Genomic DNA, 13334 nt, shown 5'->3' on the forward strand with positions numbered 1-13334 from the left:
TACTTTTACTTTGAATCAACAACGCGTTTCCTACAAATCTACTTTTAATAAAAACAACTCTCCCGTCTAACTATTCGCTCTCTTTCGGGTCTTTCACTCGCGTCTTCTTCAACTTTATAGCCGCGTAATACACACTTCCAAACACCCCCACAATCATTCCGCTAAAGTTCGCCCATTGGAACACCCCACCAAAGAATATGTACCCAATCCACACCACCGCTAGATCTTTCACGTTGCCGCAAATAGCTTGCGTCAACGCCGAGTTCATCGACGTGTTTAAGAATATAGAGTAGTTCAGCGCGAACGCCAGCACGCATGAACCGAACAAGACTTTAACGAACCCACTATTTTCGTTTATATAAACAATCGTACTGAACACTTCCCCTCTTAACAAAGATAGCGCGAACAACGGCGCGCCGCACCAAATTCCGTTCGTCCACATCAACCCGAACGCGTTCAATCCGCTCTTCTTGGATACGCGTCCAATCATGATCAAATACACGCTCGTTGCCACGTTATTCAGAACGACCATGAAATATCCATACAAATTAAACTCCATATCGTTCATTCCGGCTATAATTGCGCCTAACACCATAAGCATCACCGCAAAAATCACGTCTCTCTCTTGCGCTTTCCCAAACGCCAGGAACTCGGTCGCCATCGTAAACGCGCCGGTAGTTCTTCGCAACGTCGTATACATCGGTAAGTTTACGCCTCTCAACGAAATCATGGACAACAACATGTACGTTAAATACGCGAGAGCTAACGGTAACGTCGTTCGAAATAACTTCACGGTTGGGAATCCCGTTTTCACGTTTAATCCGCCTTTCGGCACTTTCCCGTTGTTTGACATCGTTTCCTCGCCGTCCTGTTGGTCCACGAACGCAATCAAGTTCAGTCTTTTAAACACATACAAAAGCATCGTCGATACGATCAGTTGCGATAAGGTGATGACGTTTGCAAACGGAAAATCGTACAAAGATAACGCGGTTTTATTGAAACAGAGTAAAGCGACCGCGCACGCCATGTAGCTAAACGCCACCGACGCGCATTGGAAAGCCGTCGCTTTCGGTTTCTTTTGTAAATGGAGCAGACCAGCGCCGGCGATTTGGAGCGTGGAAAACGGTTTGTTTTTGGAGGAAAGCAACATGCGCACAGCCGCGAACAATGAATGATGCCGTTCTTAAAACGTGGAAGAGAGAGAGAGAGAAAGAGAGCGTTCGTTGTTCTTCGTCGTCGCTCAAAAGAAGTCGCTCTTTTTCTTCTGAAGAAAAGTCTGTTGTTGTTTTATCCAAAATGCTGTACTATTTGGTAGCATAGTATCAATGTATAGAAATAGTCTCTCTCTTCTGCTATCTAGTATGTGTTATATTGTTGTTATTGTGAGTGCGTTGTTATTTAATGGACATCTTGGCGAACGCCGCGGCGGCATCCATGGCTTCGGTCATCGCTTCAGCGTTTGGTCCTTGGCCTTGCGCGACGCCTTTTTTACCGCCGCCTTTCCCTCCGAGCGGCTTCAAGCACACATCTAACCAGTTTTTAGCCTCGTTGGTTTTGTTCTTCACGTCGGAAGGGACCGAACACAACGCGACGGCTTTCCCGTCGTTCGTGGCGAACAATGCGCACGATAAACCTTTCGCGGCGACCGATTGCGCGCACTCGCCCAACACTTTCGCGTCTAAACCTTCGCCGAGGTTGGCGACGAGAAAGTTTTCGCTCTTGGAGGAGGCTTCGCCGCACATGACGGAGAGTTGCTCGATGGCTTTAGCGGCTGCTTCAGCGGCGGCTTTTTTCTTTTCATCCAAGTATCGCTTATTTTCTCGGACGATCAACTCTCTCAAATTTTCTCGAGAAGCGAACGGCATCGTTTTCTCCGCGTCGTCGATGGAACCTTTCAACAAAGACAGTTGCGCGGAGAGCTCGGTTAAATCGGTAATTTTCGCCGTCGCATCAATCGTATCCATGAAATCTTTGGCATTCTGGAAGGCTTGCCTCGCTTGGCCTTTCGTGGCTGCAGTGATGCGTCGAATACCTTTCGCTGTGCCGACTTCTTCGATGATGGCAAAATCTTCCGCTTCCGCGGTGCTTTTCAAATGCGTGCCGCCGCAAAACTCAATCGATCGCTTCGCCCACGCCTCGTTGGACGGATTGGATAACAAATCGTCGATGGCTGGACCGACAGAAACGACTCTGACCGGGTCAGGATACACTTCACCGAATACCGCGCGCAAACCGTTGATTTTCTGCGCGTCCGTTAACGCCACCTCTCTCGTGTGGACGGACAAGTTTTCTTTAATTTGCGAGTTGACGATGTCTTGCGCCTCTTGGATTTGCTTCGCCGTGACTGGTTTGTTGTGGGAAAAGTCAAAACGCAACTTTTCGTCGTCCACGACGGAACCTTTCTGGTTGACGTCGTTTCCTAAGACTTCGCGCAAGGCAAAGTTAACGACGTGTGTCATCGTGTGATTAGGCATGATGTCCGAACGTCGAGCAACGTCGACTTGCGCGGTGCACGCGTCGCCAACCGAAACCGAAACGGAATCATCCGATAGGACGTGCAAGATGTACCCAGCAGCCGCTTTCGCCTCGGAAACAGATAAATCTTTACCGTTGACGTTCAGAGACCCGGTATCAGAAACCTGACCTCCAGATTCTGCGTAAAATGGTGTCGATTCTAAAATCAAACCAAACGGCCCGCTTTGTCCTTCCGTAGATTGAACGAATCCGTCCGAGCTCGTCAAAATCGCTTTGACTGTCGTATCCACTTTCGGAACGTTTTTGACGTACTTGAACGAATCATTTGTAGTTGCGATGTTGTTATTCGACAACCATGCCGTCGCTTCCGCTTGGAACAACAAATCCACGCCGGTGTTCTTCTTGGAGCTCATTCTCGATTTCTCTTGCGCCGCTTTGAACACTTGGTCAAACTCTTCGTTGTTCAACGTCAAACCGTTCTCCTCGCACATGATTTCCGTTAAATCGTTCGGGAAACCAAAAGATTCCCACAATAAAAACGCCTCGACGCCAGAAATGACGTTTCTGTTTTCACCTCTCGCGCCTTCCGCAATTTTCTTAAACTTTTCGATACCTTTCAAAAGTGTCTTTCCAAACGATTCCTCTTCTTCGGCGATGATTTCGATGACTCTTTTTTCCTCTTTCTTGATTTCCGGAAACGTTTCGCCGAGCATTTTTACAACCGTCGGTACCAACTTGTGGAAAAAGCCTTGTTTGGCGTTCAATTTCTCGCGTCCAAATCGAACGGCTCTTCTCAAGACTCTTCTCAAGACGTAGTTTCTCCCATCTGACCCGGGACTGGCGCCGTCCGCTATGGCGACGGTTAACGTTCTCACGTGATCTGCGACTACTCTGTACGCCATATCTTTCTCTCCAGCATCAGCGACACCTAACAAACCGGTGTAAGGCGACGAACCGGTCACTCTTTGAATCTCTCTGAAAATCGGGAGAAATACATCCGTATCGTAGTTCGACGGTCGGTCTTGTAAGCAACTCGCCAAGCGTTCGAAACCCATGCCGGTATCTACGTGTTTGCTCGGTAACGGTTTCAAAACCCCACCTTCCTCTCGGTTGTATTGAATAAACACCAAGTTCCAAATCTCCAAACAGTTCGGATCGTCCATGTTGACTAAACTCGACGCGTCTCTGTTACCAATTCGATCGAAATGGATTTCGGTACAGGGACCGCACGGTCCAGTATCGCCCATCTCCCAAAAGTTATCCGCGCAATCGAAGGGTAGCACTTTCGAGGCTGGGAGAAACTTCAACCAAATATCTCTCGCTTCTAAATCCGGTTCTAAACCTTGCTTTGGATCGCCACCGAAATACGTCGCGTATAATCGATCCGGGTCGATTTTGTACACCTCCGTTAACAACTCCCACGCCATGGAAATGGCGCCTTCTTTAAAGTAATCGCCAAATGACCAGTTCCCGAGCATTTCAAAGAACGTGTGATGATACGTGTCTTTCCCGACGTCGTCTAAATCGTTATGTTTACCTCCGGCGCGAATGCACTTTTGCGAATCCGTGACTCTTTTCAACGTATACAGCGGTGATTTCGGGTCGCACGTGCCTAAAAAGATTGGTTTGAACTGGTTCATGCCGGCGTTGGCAAAGAGTAAAGTCGGATCGTCGTGCGGCACAACTGGCGAAGACGGCACGATCGTGTGCGCGTGCTTGCTTTCAAAAAAAGAAGTGAACGTATTTCGAACTTTCGCCGCGGACCAACTGCAATTTTCGGTTTGATCGATGGGCAAGTTTTTCAGCGCTTTCACTTCGCCTTCCCATCGCATCGGTTCTTGACAACACGTCATCTTCCCGACCGCTTCTAACCATTCCGGCAACGCGTACACCGTTTCCAACCAAAACTTCACCGCCGGATACTCTTCGTTCCACTCGTTCTCAGGAATCAGGTGTAAAAACAAATTCTCGCAACTCGACGCGCCGACGATATCCGCCAACGTAAAGCCTCTCTCTGGGACTAAAAACGCGCCTCTCTTCTCCGCCATCGTTTTCTTCAAGTGCTGTTCTAAACTCGTCAAAAAAGAGCGACATGTTTTCTTCGTCCTCTCCTCGTTTATTTCGTCGTACGCGACACCTCTGGCTTTCCCGATCCCGATGATTGGGTACAACCACCCCGGTCCGCTCGCGTCCAACTGGTTAAAACTATCCATAAAGCCGTCGATTTTCGCTCGCAATTCCGCACCCCCGCTTTCCTTCGGGTATACCATCTCGCCACTCACAGAGCACAAATATCGGCAAATCGCGTTCGATTCAAACACCGCCGTCTCATTCGCGTCGTCGCACACCAGCATCGGCACCTTACCGAACGGGTTCATCTTCAGATACTCTTCCGTTTTGTTCGTTTCCCCCATCGTCACCGGGACGTAGTCCAATCGAATCGAACAATACTTCGCGGTGACTGCAATCCGATGCGAACGAGACGTCGGCCCGTACAGCTTCATTTTTTTCAATTTTAATAAGAACAACAATAAGAATAACTGCACGTTATGTGTGTATATATATCTCAAAGATGCGTGCGATTGCGTGTCCGTTTATAAATAATAAAGAGAGATTACGAACACTTTCTCACACAACAACATCAAGAACAGAAATGAGGCAAGTTTGTGGCCAAAATCAACTCTAAAACGCAAGAATTTTTTCTCATGCACACAAACACATCAAGCCCTATTGAAAACTGGTAAGCAGCGAGCGCTTTCGCGAAAAACGCGACGATACTCATTGAATTCAAATTTTAGTTTTAGAAGCAAAGAGAGGCGATTGCTCTTTAGTAGTAGTATTCGTGTGTGTGTTTTTTTGTGTGTGTCGAAGTAAATATATACGTTATGCGTTAAAAGTCTTAATAGTAAAACTCGTCTCGCGGAGGAGGACGGGTTCGTCTCTCTCTCTCTTTCATTCATTCATTCTCTCTCTCTGTCTCTTTCTCTTTACAAGTGGTAATCCTTCGGGACGTGCTCGATCCACCCTTTGGTATCTTTTAAACGACCTTGTTGGATGCCGGTGAGCTCGTCGTATAACATTTGTCCGGTGGCGCCAATTTTGCCGTCACAAAAGACGGTTTTCTTGCCTCGGTGCGTGACCGAGCCAACCGGGACGACGACGACCGCGGTGCCGGTGCAAAAGCACTCGTCCGCGGACAAGACTTCATCCAAGCCCACTTTTCTTTCCTCGACCGTGTATCCTTTGTCTCTGGCCAATTCGATGATGCTCTTTCTCGTGATGCCGGGTAAAATGGTCCCTTCCAAAGCCGGCGTGGCGATCGTTTTGCCCTTCACCACGAAAAAGTTGCACGAAGACACCTCTTCGATGTATTTGTTCTCTTTGGCGTCTAAATAAATAACGTCCGAAAACCCCTCTTTTTTCGCTTGCAACTGCACTTTCAAAACTGGAGAGTAGTTTCCGACGCATTTCGTGGATCCGGTCCCGCCTGGCGCGGCTCGATGGTAATCCTCTTCGACGATCAAATCGATCGGCGACAACTGACCTCCCTTGAAATACGAAGCAACCGGACTGACGTAAATCAAAAATGTATACGATGGCGCCGGACCTAACCCCAAAATCGCCCCAGTCCCAATCAACAACGGTCGAATGTACAAGGATCCAACCCCAACTGGCGGCACGTAGTCTCTGTTCGCGCTGATAACCTTCTTCACCGCGTCTTCGAAGATGTCCTTCGGTACCGGCGGCATCGACATCCTCCCGGCGCCTTCCGCAAACCTCTTCGCGTTTTCATCCGGACGAAACGTAACGATCTCATCCTCGGGCGTTCGAAAAGCTTTCATGCCTTCAAAGATCCCTTGACCGTAATTCAACACCGCCGCGGATGGTGACACCGAAATGTTTCCGTACGGGTGAATTGACCCAACTTTCCACTGCCCATCGATGGTGCACTCGGCGATATACATGGACTCCGTTTCGGTTAAACCAAAACCAAGTTTCGACCAGTCAATCTCCGGCCTCGTTATCGCGTTGTTCACAGCGAGATTTCCTCTCGTTATTCTCTTCTCTCGTCTTCTTCTATTTAATATTCTGTTCTTCTCGTCGTTGTTGTTACTAAACTTGTTGTTCTGCATTATTGGACTTCGTCTCCCCGCCGCAGAGGACGATGATGATGCCGAAGAAGAGGCGACTACGCTAGAACTATTCGAAACCGTTGGTCGAAAAACCATCGTCGTCATCGTCGAAGATGCGTTGGACGCCATCATTTTTTCTAGGTCTGTCTTTGTCTTCTCTCTCTCTCTCTCTCTCTCTCAACAGGAGCAATACGCTCGTCGGTGTGAAAAGTAAAGTCCTTCTTATCTCTCTCTTCTTCTCTTTCTTTTGCAAGGGGTACTAAACCCTAGACCCTAAACACTTTTCAAGCTTTTTTTCTCTCCGTCTCGTCTCTCTTCCCTCATTGAAACAAACTTTAAACAAAGAAGAAGCGAGATTAAAATGAAGATCGACGAAGTCGCCTCGACGACGAAGAAAGCGCGAGTGGCCACGCACACGCACATCAAGGTATTTAATAATACTCTTTAACGAATTTAACGCCTTTTTGATTGATTGTTATTGTTATTGATTGTTGTTGTTTTAAATAATTCTTTTCATCATCATCGCGTGGCGTCTCACAATCGGTCAATTTTGTTTTGAATCCTTCCCATCATTTTCATCGTCATCGTTCGATTATTTCATCATCGGAGGATGAAACCTTTACTCAAATTAAACGCTCATCATATCACAGGGTCTCGGGCTGAACGAAAAAGGCGCGGCAGTCGCGCAAGCCGCCGGATGGGTCGGCCAAGAATCCGCTCGGGAAGCCTCCGGCGTCGTCGTGGACATGATCAAAGAGAAAAAAATGGCTGGAAGAGCCTTGTTATTTACGGGCGCGCCGGGGACGGGGAAGACGGCATTGGCGCTAGGGATCGCGCAAGAATTAGGGACGAAAGTGCCGTTTTGTCCCATGGTCGGGTCAGAGGTGTATTCGCACGAGGTGAAGAAGACGGAAGTGTTGATGGAGAACTTTCGAAGAGCGATTGGTTTGCGGATTAAAGAGAATAAGGAGGTGTATGAAGGCGAGATTGTGGAAATGACGCCGGAAGAGACGGAGAGCACTTCGGGCGGGTACGGGAAAGTTATCACGAGCGTAGTCGTTGGATTGAAAACGGTGAAAGGGACGAAACAGTTGAAATTAGACCCGTCGATTTACGACGCGATGCAGAAAGAAAAGGTGAAGTTGGGCGACGTGATTTACTTGGAGGCAAACTCGGGGTCGGTGAAACGAGTTGGGAGGTGCGATGCGTACGCTTCGGAGTTCGATTTAGAAGCGGAAGAGTACGTTCCGTTACCGAAAGGCGACGTGCATAAAAGAAAAGAGATTGTGCAGGATGTAACTTTACACGATTTGGACGCCGCCAACGCGAGACCGCAAGGCGGATCCGATATCATTTCAATGATGAGTCAAATAATGAAACCGAAGAAAACAGAGATTACGGAAAAGTTAAGGAGAGAAATCAATAACGTGGTTAACAGATACATCGATAGTGGCATCGCCGAGTTAGTCCCGGGAGTGTTGTTTATCGACGAGGTGCACATGTTGGATCAAGAATGTTTCACGTTTTTGAACAAAGCGTTGGAGTCGCAATTGGCACCGATTGTTATTTTTGCCACCAACAGAGGGGTGTGCCCGGTGAAAGGCTCAGACGGGATGGTGGCACCGCACGGTATTCCGGTAGATTTGTTAGATCGCTTGTTGATTGTTCGAACGATTCCTTACACGAGCGAAGAAAACGTACGGATTTTAGCCGTGCGAGCGGACGTGGAAGAGATTGAGATGGACGAAGCGAGTTTGGCGAGATTAGGCGAGGTTGGCGACGAGACGACTTTAAGACACGCGGCGCAGTTGATGACGCCGGCGGCGGTGATTGCGCAACAAAGCGGGAGAGAGGAGATATCGATTGCGGATTTAGAGGAGTGTCAAAGATTGTTTTTTGATCCGAAGAAGAGCGCTAAGTTATTGCAAGAGCAAGCGGATAAATTTATCACGTATTGATAACTCAATAAAATTGCTTCGCGTTCGTCATCGGTGCAGTAGTCCTAATATTTATTATGTATGTAGTGGTGAAACAAATAAGAAATGTACTAAATGAAAATAATGGGTACTCTACAGTATGGTACACTTGGTTTTATTCGATATTACAAAACGCAAATCGAAGCGCGCGCAGATTTCGTCCTTTTTTCCTTCCCTCTTGTTCTCATTTTATTGAACAGCCGCTGCCGCTGCACGCTTCTTATCAGTGACTACATCCACAAAGGTTTGTTGAGATTGTCCAGTCCCACCCGATCCGCCATCAGATCCTTTCTTTTCGTTCCCGGAATCGTTGTTCCCGGAATCCGTGTTCGTGTTGTTATTATCGTCTCCGTTGTTGGCTTCCTCAAACGTGCCATCGGAATCTCTCTTCGTCATTTGCATGTATGGATATGGCCGCGTTTGCTGCGTCGCCATGGACGTTGGCACGAGCGCGTCACTTGTAAGCGTGGCCGCGGTCGCATCGCGAGCACTTTCGCTGTTAAACTTCATAGAGTTCACCGCACTCTCCACCAACTTGGCTTGTTTCTCCTCCGCGCTCGCGTCGGAAGAGGCGTTTAAGAAGGTTTGGTACCCACTGCCGACGAGTTGCATTTGATCTTCCCACATTCGCTTCGATAGCAAATTCTTCTTCAAGTTATCGACGAGTAAAACGGTCGTTTCTCGATCAATCGGTCGCATATTTTGTAAATTCTCCGCCGCTTCTTCTGCAGAGATGCTATCGTTTTCCAACATTCTCGCAAACGTGGAGTACACGACTTGGAAGTTTGGCGTGTTTTGATTCGCTTTCTTTCTTTGCGCATCGGTCAGCGAATTGTTCTGCGTGGGATTCCAAGCCGAATGTTGCAACTGGTCGCCGCCGTTCACTTGCTGCCCCGCGCCACCTAAGTTCGAGCCGTGTGCAGACTGGTTCGTATTTTGTTGGTGTTGCTGATGAAAGCCTCCCAAACGCGAGGGACCTCCAGAACCGATGCCTTTTTTTCTGTCTGTACCTTTTGAAGTTGGGGTGTTCGGTGCTTTCCTTTTTGATCCTTTTTGCACCTCGTACGTTGCGCCCGTCAAGGAATTTCGAACTTGCTCTTGCATTTCATTCATTTGCTGCGTGATGTATTCGTGCGTCATGCATTGGTGGTTACTCTTAGAACCGCCGCCGCTATTATCGTCCTCGTCACTAATATTATTGTTGTTTATGAAATCTGTCGCAGTCATCATCAACTCTTTATTATGACCGCCGGTTTCTTTGTACGAAGTTGTCGCCGTGCCGTTGTTGCTATCTACTAAACGGTTAATCGCGTCGTCTTCCGCCGAACCGCCACCAGAGGCGTCGTTGCTATTCATGATTTCTCTATTATTCTCGTCGTCGTCGTCTTCATCATCTTCTGCTTCGTCATCGACCATACCCGCAAGTTGATCGTCGCTTCTAAATAAGTCATCCGTCGGCGGTTCGTTTCCGGGATGAAGCAAGGAGGATTTCTGTGTTTTCGTATTCTTCTTCATAGTGTTGGCGTTCTTTTTCGTTCCAGTAGTCTTCGGTTTTGCAGCTTTCTTTTCTTTTTTCGGCGTCGATTGCTTCGCTTTCTTATTACCCTCGTCGCTCGCGTTCGTATTATTATTGTAATTATTACTCTGCGATACTTCTTGCTTCTGCAACTGTTTCTTCGGCGAGAGTTTCTTCGAAGGAGAAGACGGGAGACCAGAGGCGGCTTCTACTAACGACGAACCGTTCTTAGTTGCAGTGGCATCAGCAGTTCCATCGCCTGTTGTTTTCACCGGTACTTCATGTTGCTGCTGCTCATGTACTACTACTTTAGCTGATGGCGGCGGTGCTGGTGGTGGTGGTTTCACCGCTTTGTGCGGATACGGTCGACTCGCCTTCTTCTTCGGCCTCGGCGGCGGCACCGCTTCCCCGGTGCCCAACTTTTCAATCTTCAAGAAATATTTTTGCGCGTGCGAACGGATTTGAATGATCGATTTCGATTTCACGTGCTCTTTGATTTGCTTCCAGTTTCGCTGGTATCTGTGTATTCGAAGACGATACAAAAGAAGAAGAAGAAGAAAAATGTCAGCAATAGTTGTTTTCGCGTTTTCGTCACGACGCCATAATCACAAGGAGAAAGAAGAGACGCGTCATCATCATCCTCGCACGAAAGAAGGAGAAAAGAGAGCAGAAAAACAAAAAAACAAACGCACAGCGCGATAGCCTCCACGAACAGCCCGTGTTCTTCGTCCGTCCAACTTTCTCTGGATTTTGTGATGGTGTATTCTTTCCTCGCTTTAATGTTCACTTCTTCTTGTTCTTCCTTCTCCATCTTGTTAGTGTTAGTATTATTCGTCGTCTCTTCGTCGTTCGTCGTCATCTCTCCTCCCGCTCTCAAATTTGGACGTTTCCTCCTCCGCCTCCGAAAAGATATTCTCGAGATATCTCAAAGCGGGGGGAAAATTCTCTCTCAGAGAGATCTCTTTCAACGACGAGAAAGAAGAAGCGTTGATGCCGACGATCGAAGATGGTCAGATCACAAAGACAGAAGAGAGAAGAAGCTTGAATGAAGGAGATCAGACGGCAGAGAAGGCGGACGACGTGATCAAAGCGGCGCGTTGTTTCTTTTCTGCGCGTCGTCGTCGTAATATAATTTGGTACACAGATTAGACGAAAGAAGAAAGAGCTAAGAGTCAATTGTAATTTAGGGTTTGTGAATTTTTTTTCTTCTTTTGACAAAAAAAAGCCACAGAGACCGTTGGGAGAACATTAAAAAAAGAAGAGGAGGAGGAAGCGGAAGAGAAGTGAAGCGGTGAAGCGGTGAGAAGAAGCATGGCGAATACTACTGCTGGAGGAGCAGCAGCAGAAGAAGAAGATAACAACAACACCGGAATGATGGAATCGACGAAACATCCGACCGCGTTACTCGTGCACGTCGTCTTTAAATGTAGCGCCGTGCTCGTCTATGTCTTTTGCAACTGGTTTTCGGACGATTTCGTCATCATATTCGTCCTTTTGACTCTTTTACTGACGATGGACTTTTGGTGGACGAAGAACGTCTCCGGTCGCTTGTTAGTTGGGTTGAGGTATTGGAACGAAGTCGAAGAACAAAGCGGGGAGAGCAAGTGGCAGTTTGAATCGAGAGACGCGGATGGAATGCGGTTGGTGGATGCGACCGAGAAGCGGATTTTCTGGTGGACGATATACGGCGCGCCGTTGATTTGGGCGTTCTTTTTAACCACGTCGTTGACAAAGTTGAATTTCAACTACGCGTTGGTGTGTTTAATGGCATTGGGGATGTTGTTGACGAATACGATCGGGTACATGAAGTGTTCGAAGGATCAGAGGGAACAGATTAGCGGGTTGGCGCAAAGAGGCGCTCTGAGTTTTTTAACGAGAGGATACTTTTGAGTTTGTAGTAGATATATTTAGTAGTTTTGTCGTAGTAGTGAGCTTGTTCTATGCACACGTAGTGCTCTGCTTTATAGCCGAGACCGAATTTCGGCTGTTTCGTTTCTCTTCGATACCGTTGCCGCAATCGTACCGTGCGGCTCCGATGTGGCAATGTATACGTCGTCGTTGAATTTATGGTCTCCTCCGTTTGGCGTCATCGGTATGAAATGGATGTTTGGTAACGTAAATTTCACGTCTTTCACTTCTTTGATGTTGTTTACGATCGCATCGCCCATATTGTATAACGTCGCTTGCACCGATGGCGAATACACGCCTCTCTGCGCGTCGCCGAAGAACTGGTCTTTGATGTTTTCGAGCACTCGCTGGTAGACTAAATCGTAATCAATGTTGTTGTTGTTACTAGAATTGTTATTACCGAACCATCCTTTCCGTTTACTGGTATCAATTCCTCCTTCCAAGTCGTACGTCCACACGCAATCAATAGCAGTCGCTAAAATCCGTTCATTCGTTTCACCGAGTTTGGTAAACTTGTCCTTGATATATCCTTCGTAGCCGCTTTGCGTCGTTTTCAACACCCGATAATCTTTCAACCCACTCGTTACGGTTGGACGATCCATTCGTTCTCTCATTACGTTCACGAAACACGTGCGTATACCGCTACTAAACGTAAAACCGTGACTGTGCTCGACACCTCCTCTGACTTTAGCCCGCTCCCACGGCGCTTGGTCCACCGTCACCGACACCCCGTCTATGAGCGGATACGTTTCTATAAACGTTCTCGCGAGACGGATGGCGTACTCCTCCATAGACGTGCGCTCTTTACATCTTTGCGCGACCACGTAACACATATTTCTCGTCGTATCCGTGGTCGTCATCCCACCGTTATCTCCGCTCGTGTACGCTTTTTCCATTTCCGGCGATATGAGTCGAACGCACACCTCCCACTCGACGAAATAATGCGCGTTTTCTTTCGCATCTCTCCACGTCCGTCCCAAGCGGACTTTCGATTTCCCGTGCTCGTGTTCGGTTAAAAATCCCATTCTACGATGCTCTCGTTCGTCGGTATATTCAATAAATACTAAAGAAGTCTTCTCAAACAGCAAAAAAAGCGAAACTGCTTTTTATGGTTCTTCGATGCGTCTGTAGAATAACAACAGCGCGAGGAAGCAGCGTGGGATATGCGCGGATAAAAAGATTGATTACTTTGCGGCGTTTCAGAAAATTTTCTGCAGCGTGACTGCTTCTTCTGAAACGACAGACAGACGGACAAAAAAGCTTTCGCGAGAGACGAAAACAAAAAAAAACAGACTTCTCGAGTGATTTCTCAGAGGAGATCTCGTC

General features: G+C 47.7%; 7 protein-coding genes across 7 annotated transcripts; 2 read left to right on the forward strand and 5 right to left on the reverse strand.

Annotated features, from left to right (window-relative positions):
- Positions 1 to 70: 70 nt before the first annotated feature.
- Bathy08g04360 (predicted protein) lies at positions 71 to 1150 on the reverse strand (the record flags this gene model as incomplete). The annotated part of the gene is made up of 1 exon (XM_007511462.1): positions 71 to 1150. The coding sequence occupies one exon, from the start codon at positions 1148 to 1150 to the stop codon at positions 71 to 73; it is 1080 nt and encodes a 359-aa protein (XP_007511524.1).
- A 244-nt stretch (positions 1151 to 1394) lies between these two features.
- On the reverse strand, positions 1395 to 4979 carry Bathy08g04370 (alanyl-tRNA synthetase; the record flags this gene model as incomplete). Its single annotated transcript, XM_007511685.1, has 1 exon — positions 1395 to 4979. One exon carries the CDS (start codon positions 4977 to 4979, stop codon positions 1395 to 1397), a length of 3585 nt encoding a protein of 1194 aa, XP_007511747.1.
- A 483-nt stretch (positions 4980 to 5462) lies between these two features.
- On the reverse strand, positions 5463 to 6737 carry Bathy08g04380 (branched-chain amino acid aminotransferase; the record flags this gene model as incomplete). The annotated part of the gene is made up of 1 exon (XM_007511468.1): positions 5463 to 6737. One exon carries the CDS (start codon positions 6735 to 6737, stop codon positions 5463 to 5465), a length of 1275 nt encoding a protein of 424 aa, XP_007511530.1.
- A 232-nt stretch (positions 6738 to 6969) lies between these two features.
- Positions 6970 to 8566, forward strand: Bathy08g04390 (ruvB-like 1; the record flags this gene model as incomplete). Its single annotated transcript, XM_007511684.1, has 2 exons — positions 6970 to 7035; positions 7259 to 8566. 2 exons carry the CDS (start codon positions 6970 to 6972, stop codon positions 8564 to 8566), a joined length of 1374 nt encoding a protein of 457 aa, XP_007511746.1.
- A 207-nt stretch (positions 8567 to 8773) lies between these two features.
- Bathy08g04400 (predicted protein) lies at positions 8774 to 10911 on the reverse strand (the record flags this gene model as incomplete). Its single annotated transcript, XM_007511647.1, has 2 exons — positions 8774 to 10619; positions 10793 to 10911. The coding sequence occupies 2 exons, from the start codon at positions 10909 to 10911 to the stop codon at positions 8774 to 8776; spliced, it is 1965 nt and encodes a 654-aa protein (XP_007511709.1).
- A 500-nt stretch (positions 10912 to 11411) lies between these two features.
- Bathy08g04410 (predicted protein) lies at positions 11412 to 11990 on the forward strand (the record flags this gene model as incomplete). Its single annotated transcript, XM_007511556.1, has 1 exon — positions 11412 to 11990. The coding sequence occupies one exon, from the start codon at positions 11412 to 11414 to the stop codon at positions 11988 to 11990; it is 579 nt and encodes a 192-aa protein (XP_007511618.1).
- Positions 11991 to 12061: 71 nt separating this feature from the next.
- On the reverse strand, positions 12062 to 13033 carry Bathy08g04420 (urate oxidase; the record flags this gene model as incomplete). Its single annotated transcript, XM_007511625.1, has 1 exon — positions 12062 to 13033. The coding sequence occupies one exon, from the start codon at positions 13031 to 13033 to the stop codon at positions 12062 to 12064; it is 972 nt and encodes a 323-aa protein (XP_007511687.1).
- Positions 13034 to 13334: the final 301 nt, after the last annotated feature.

Source organism: Bathycoccus prasinos (assembly GCF_002220235.1).
Source record: "Bathycoccus prasinos genomic : Chromosome_8".
NCBI classification, from domain to species: Eukaryota; Viridiplantae; Chlorophyta; class Mamiellophyceae; order Mamiellales; family Bathycoccaceae; genus Bathycoccus; species Bathycoccus prasinos.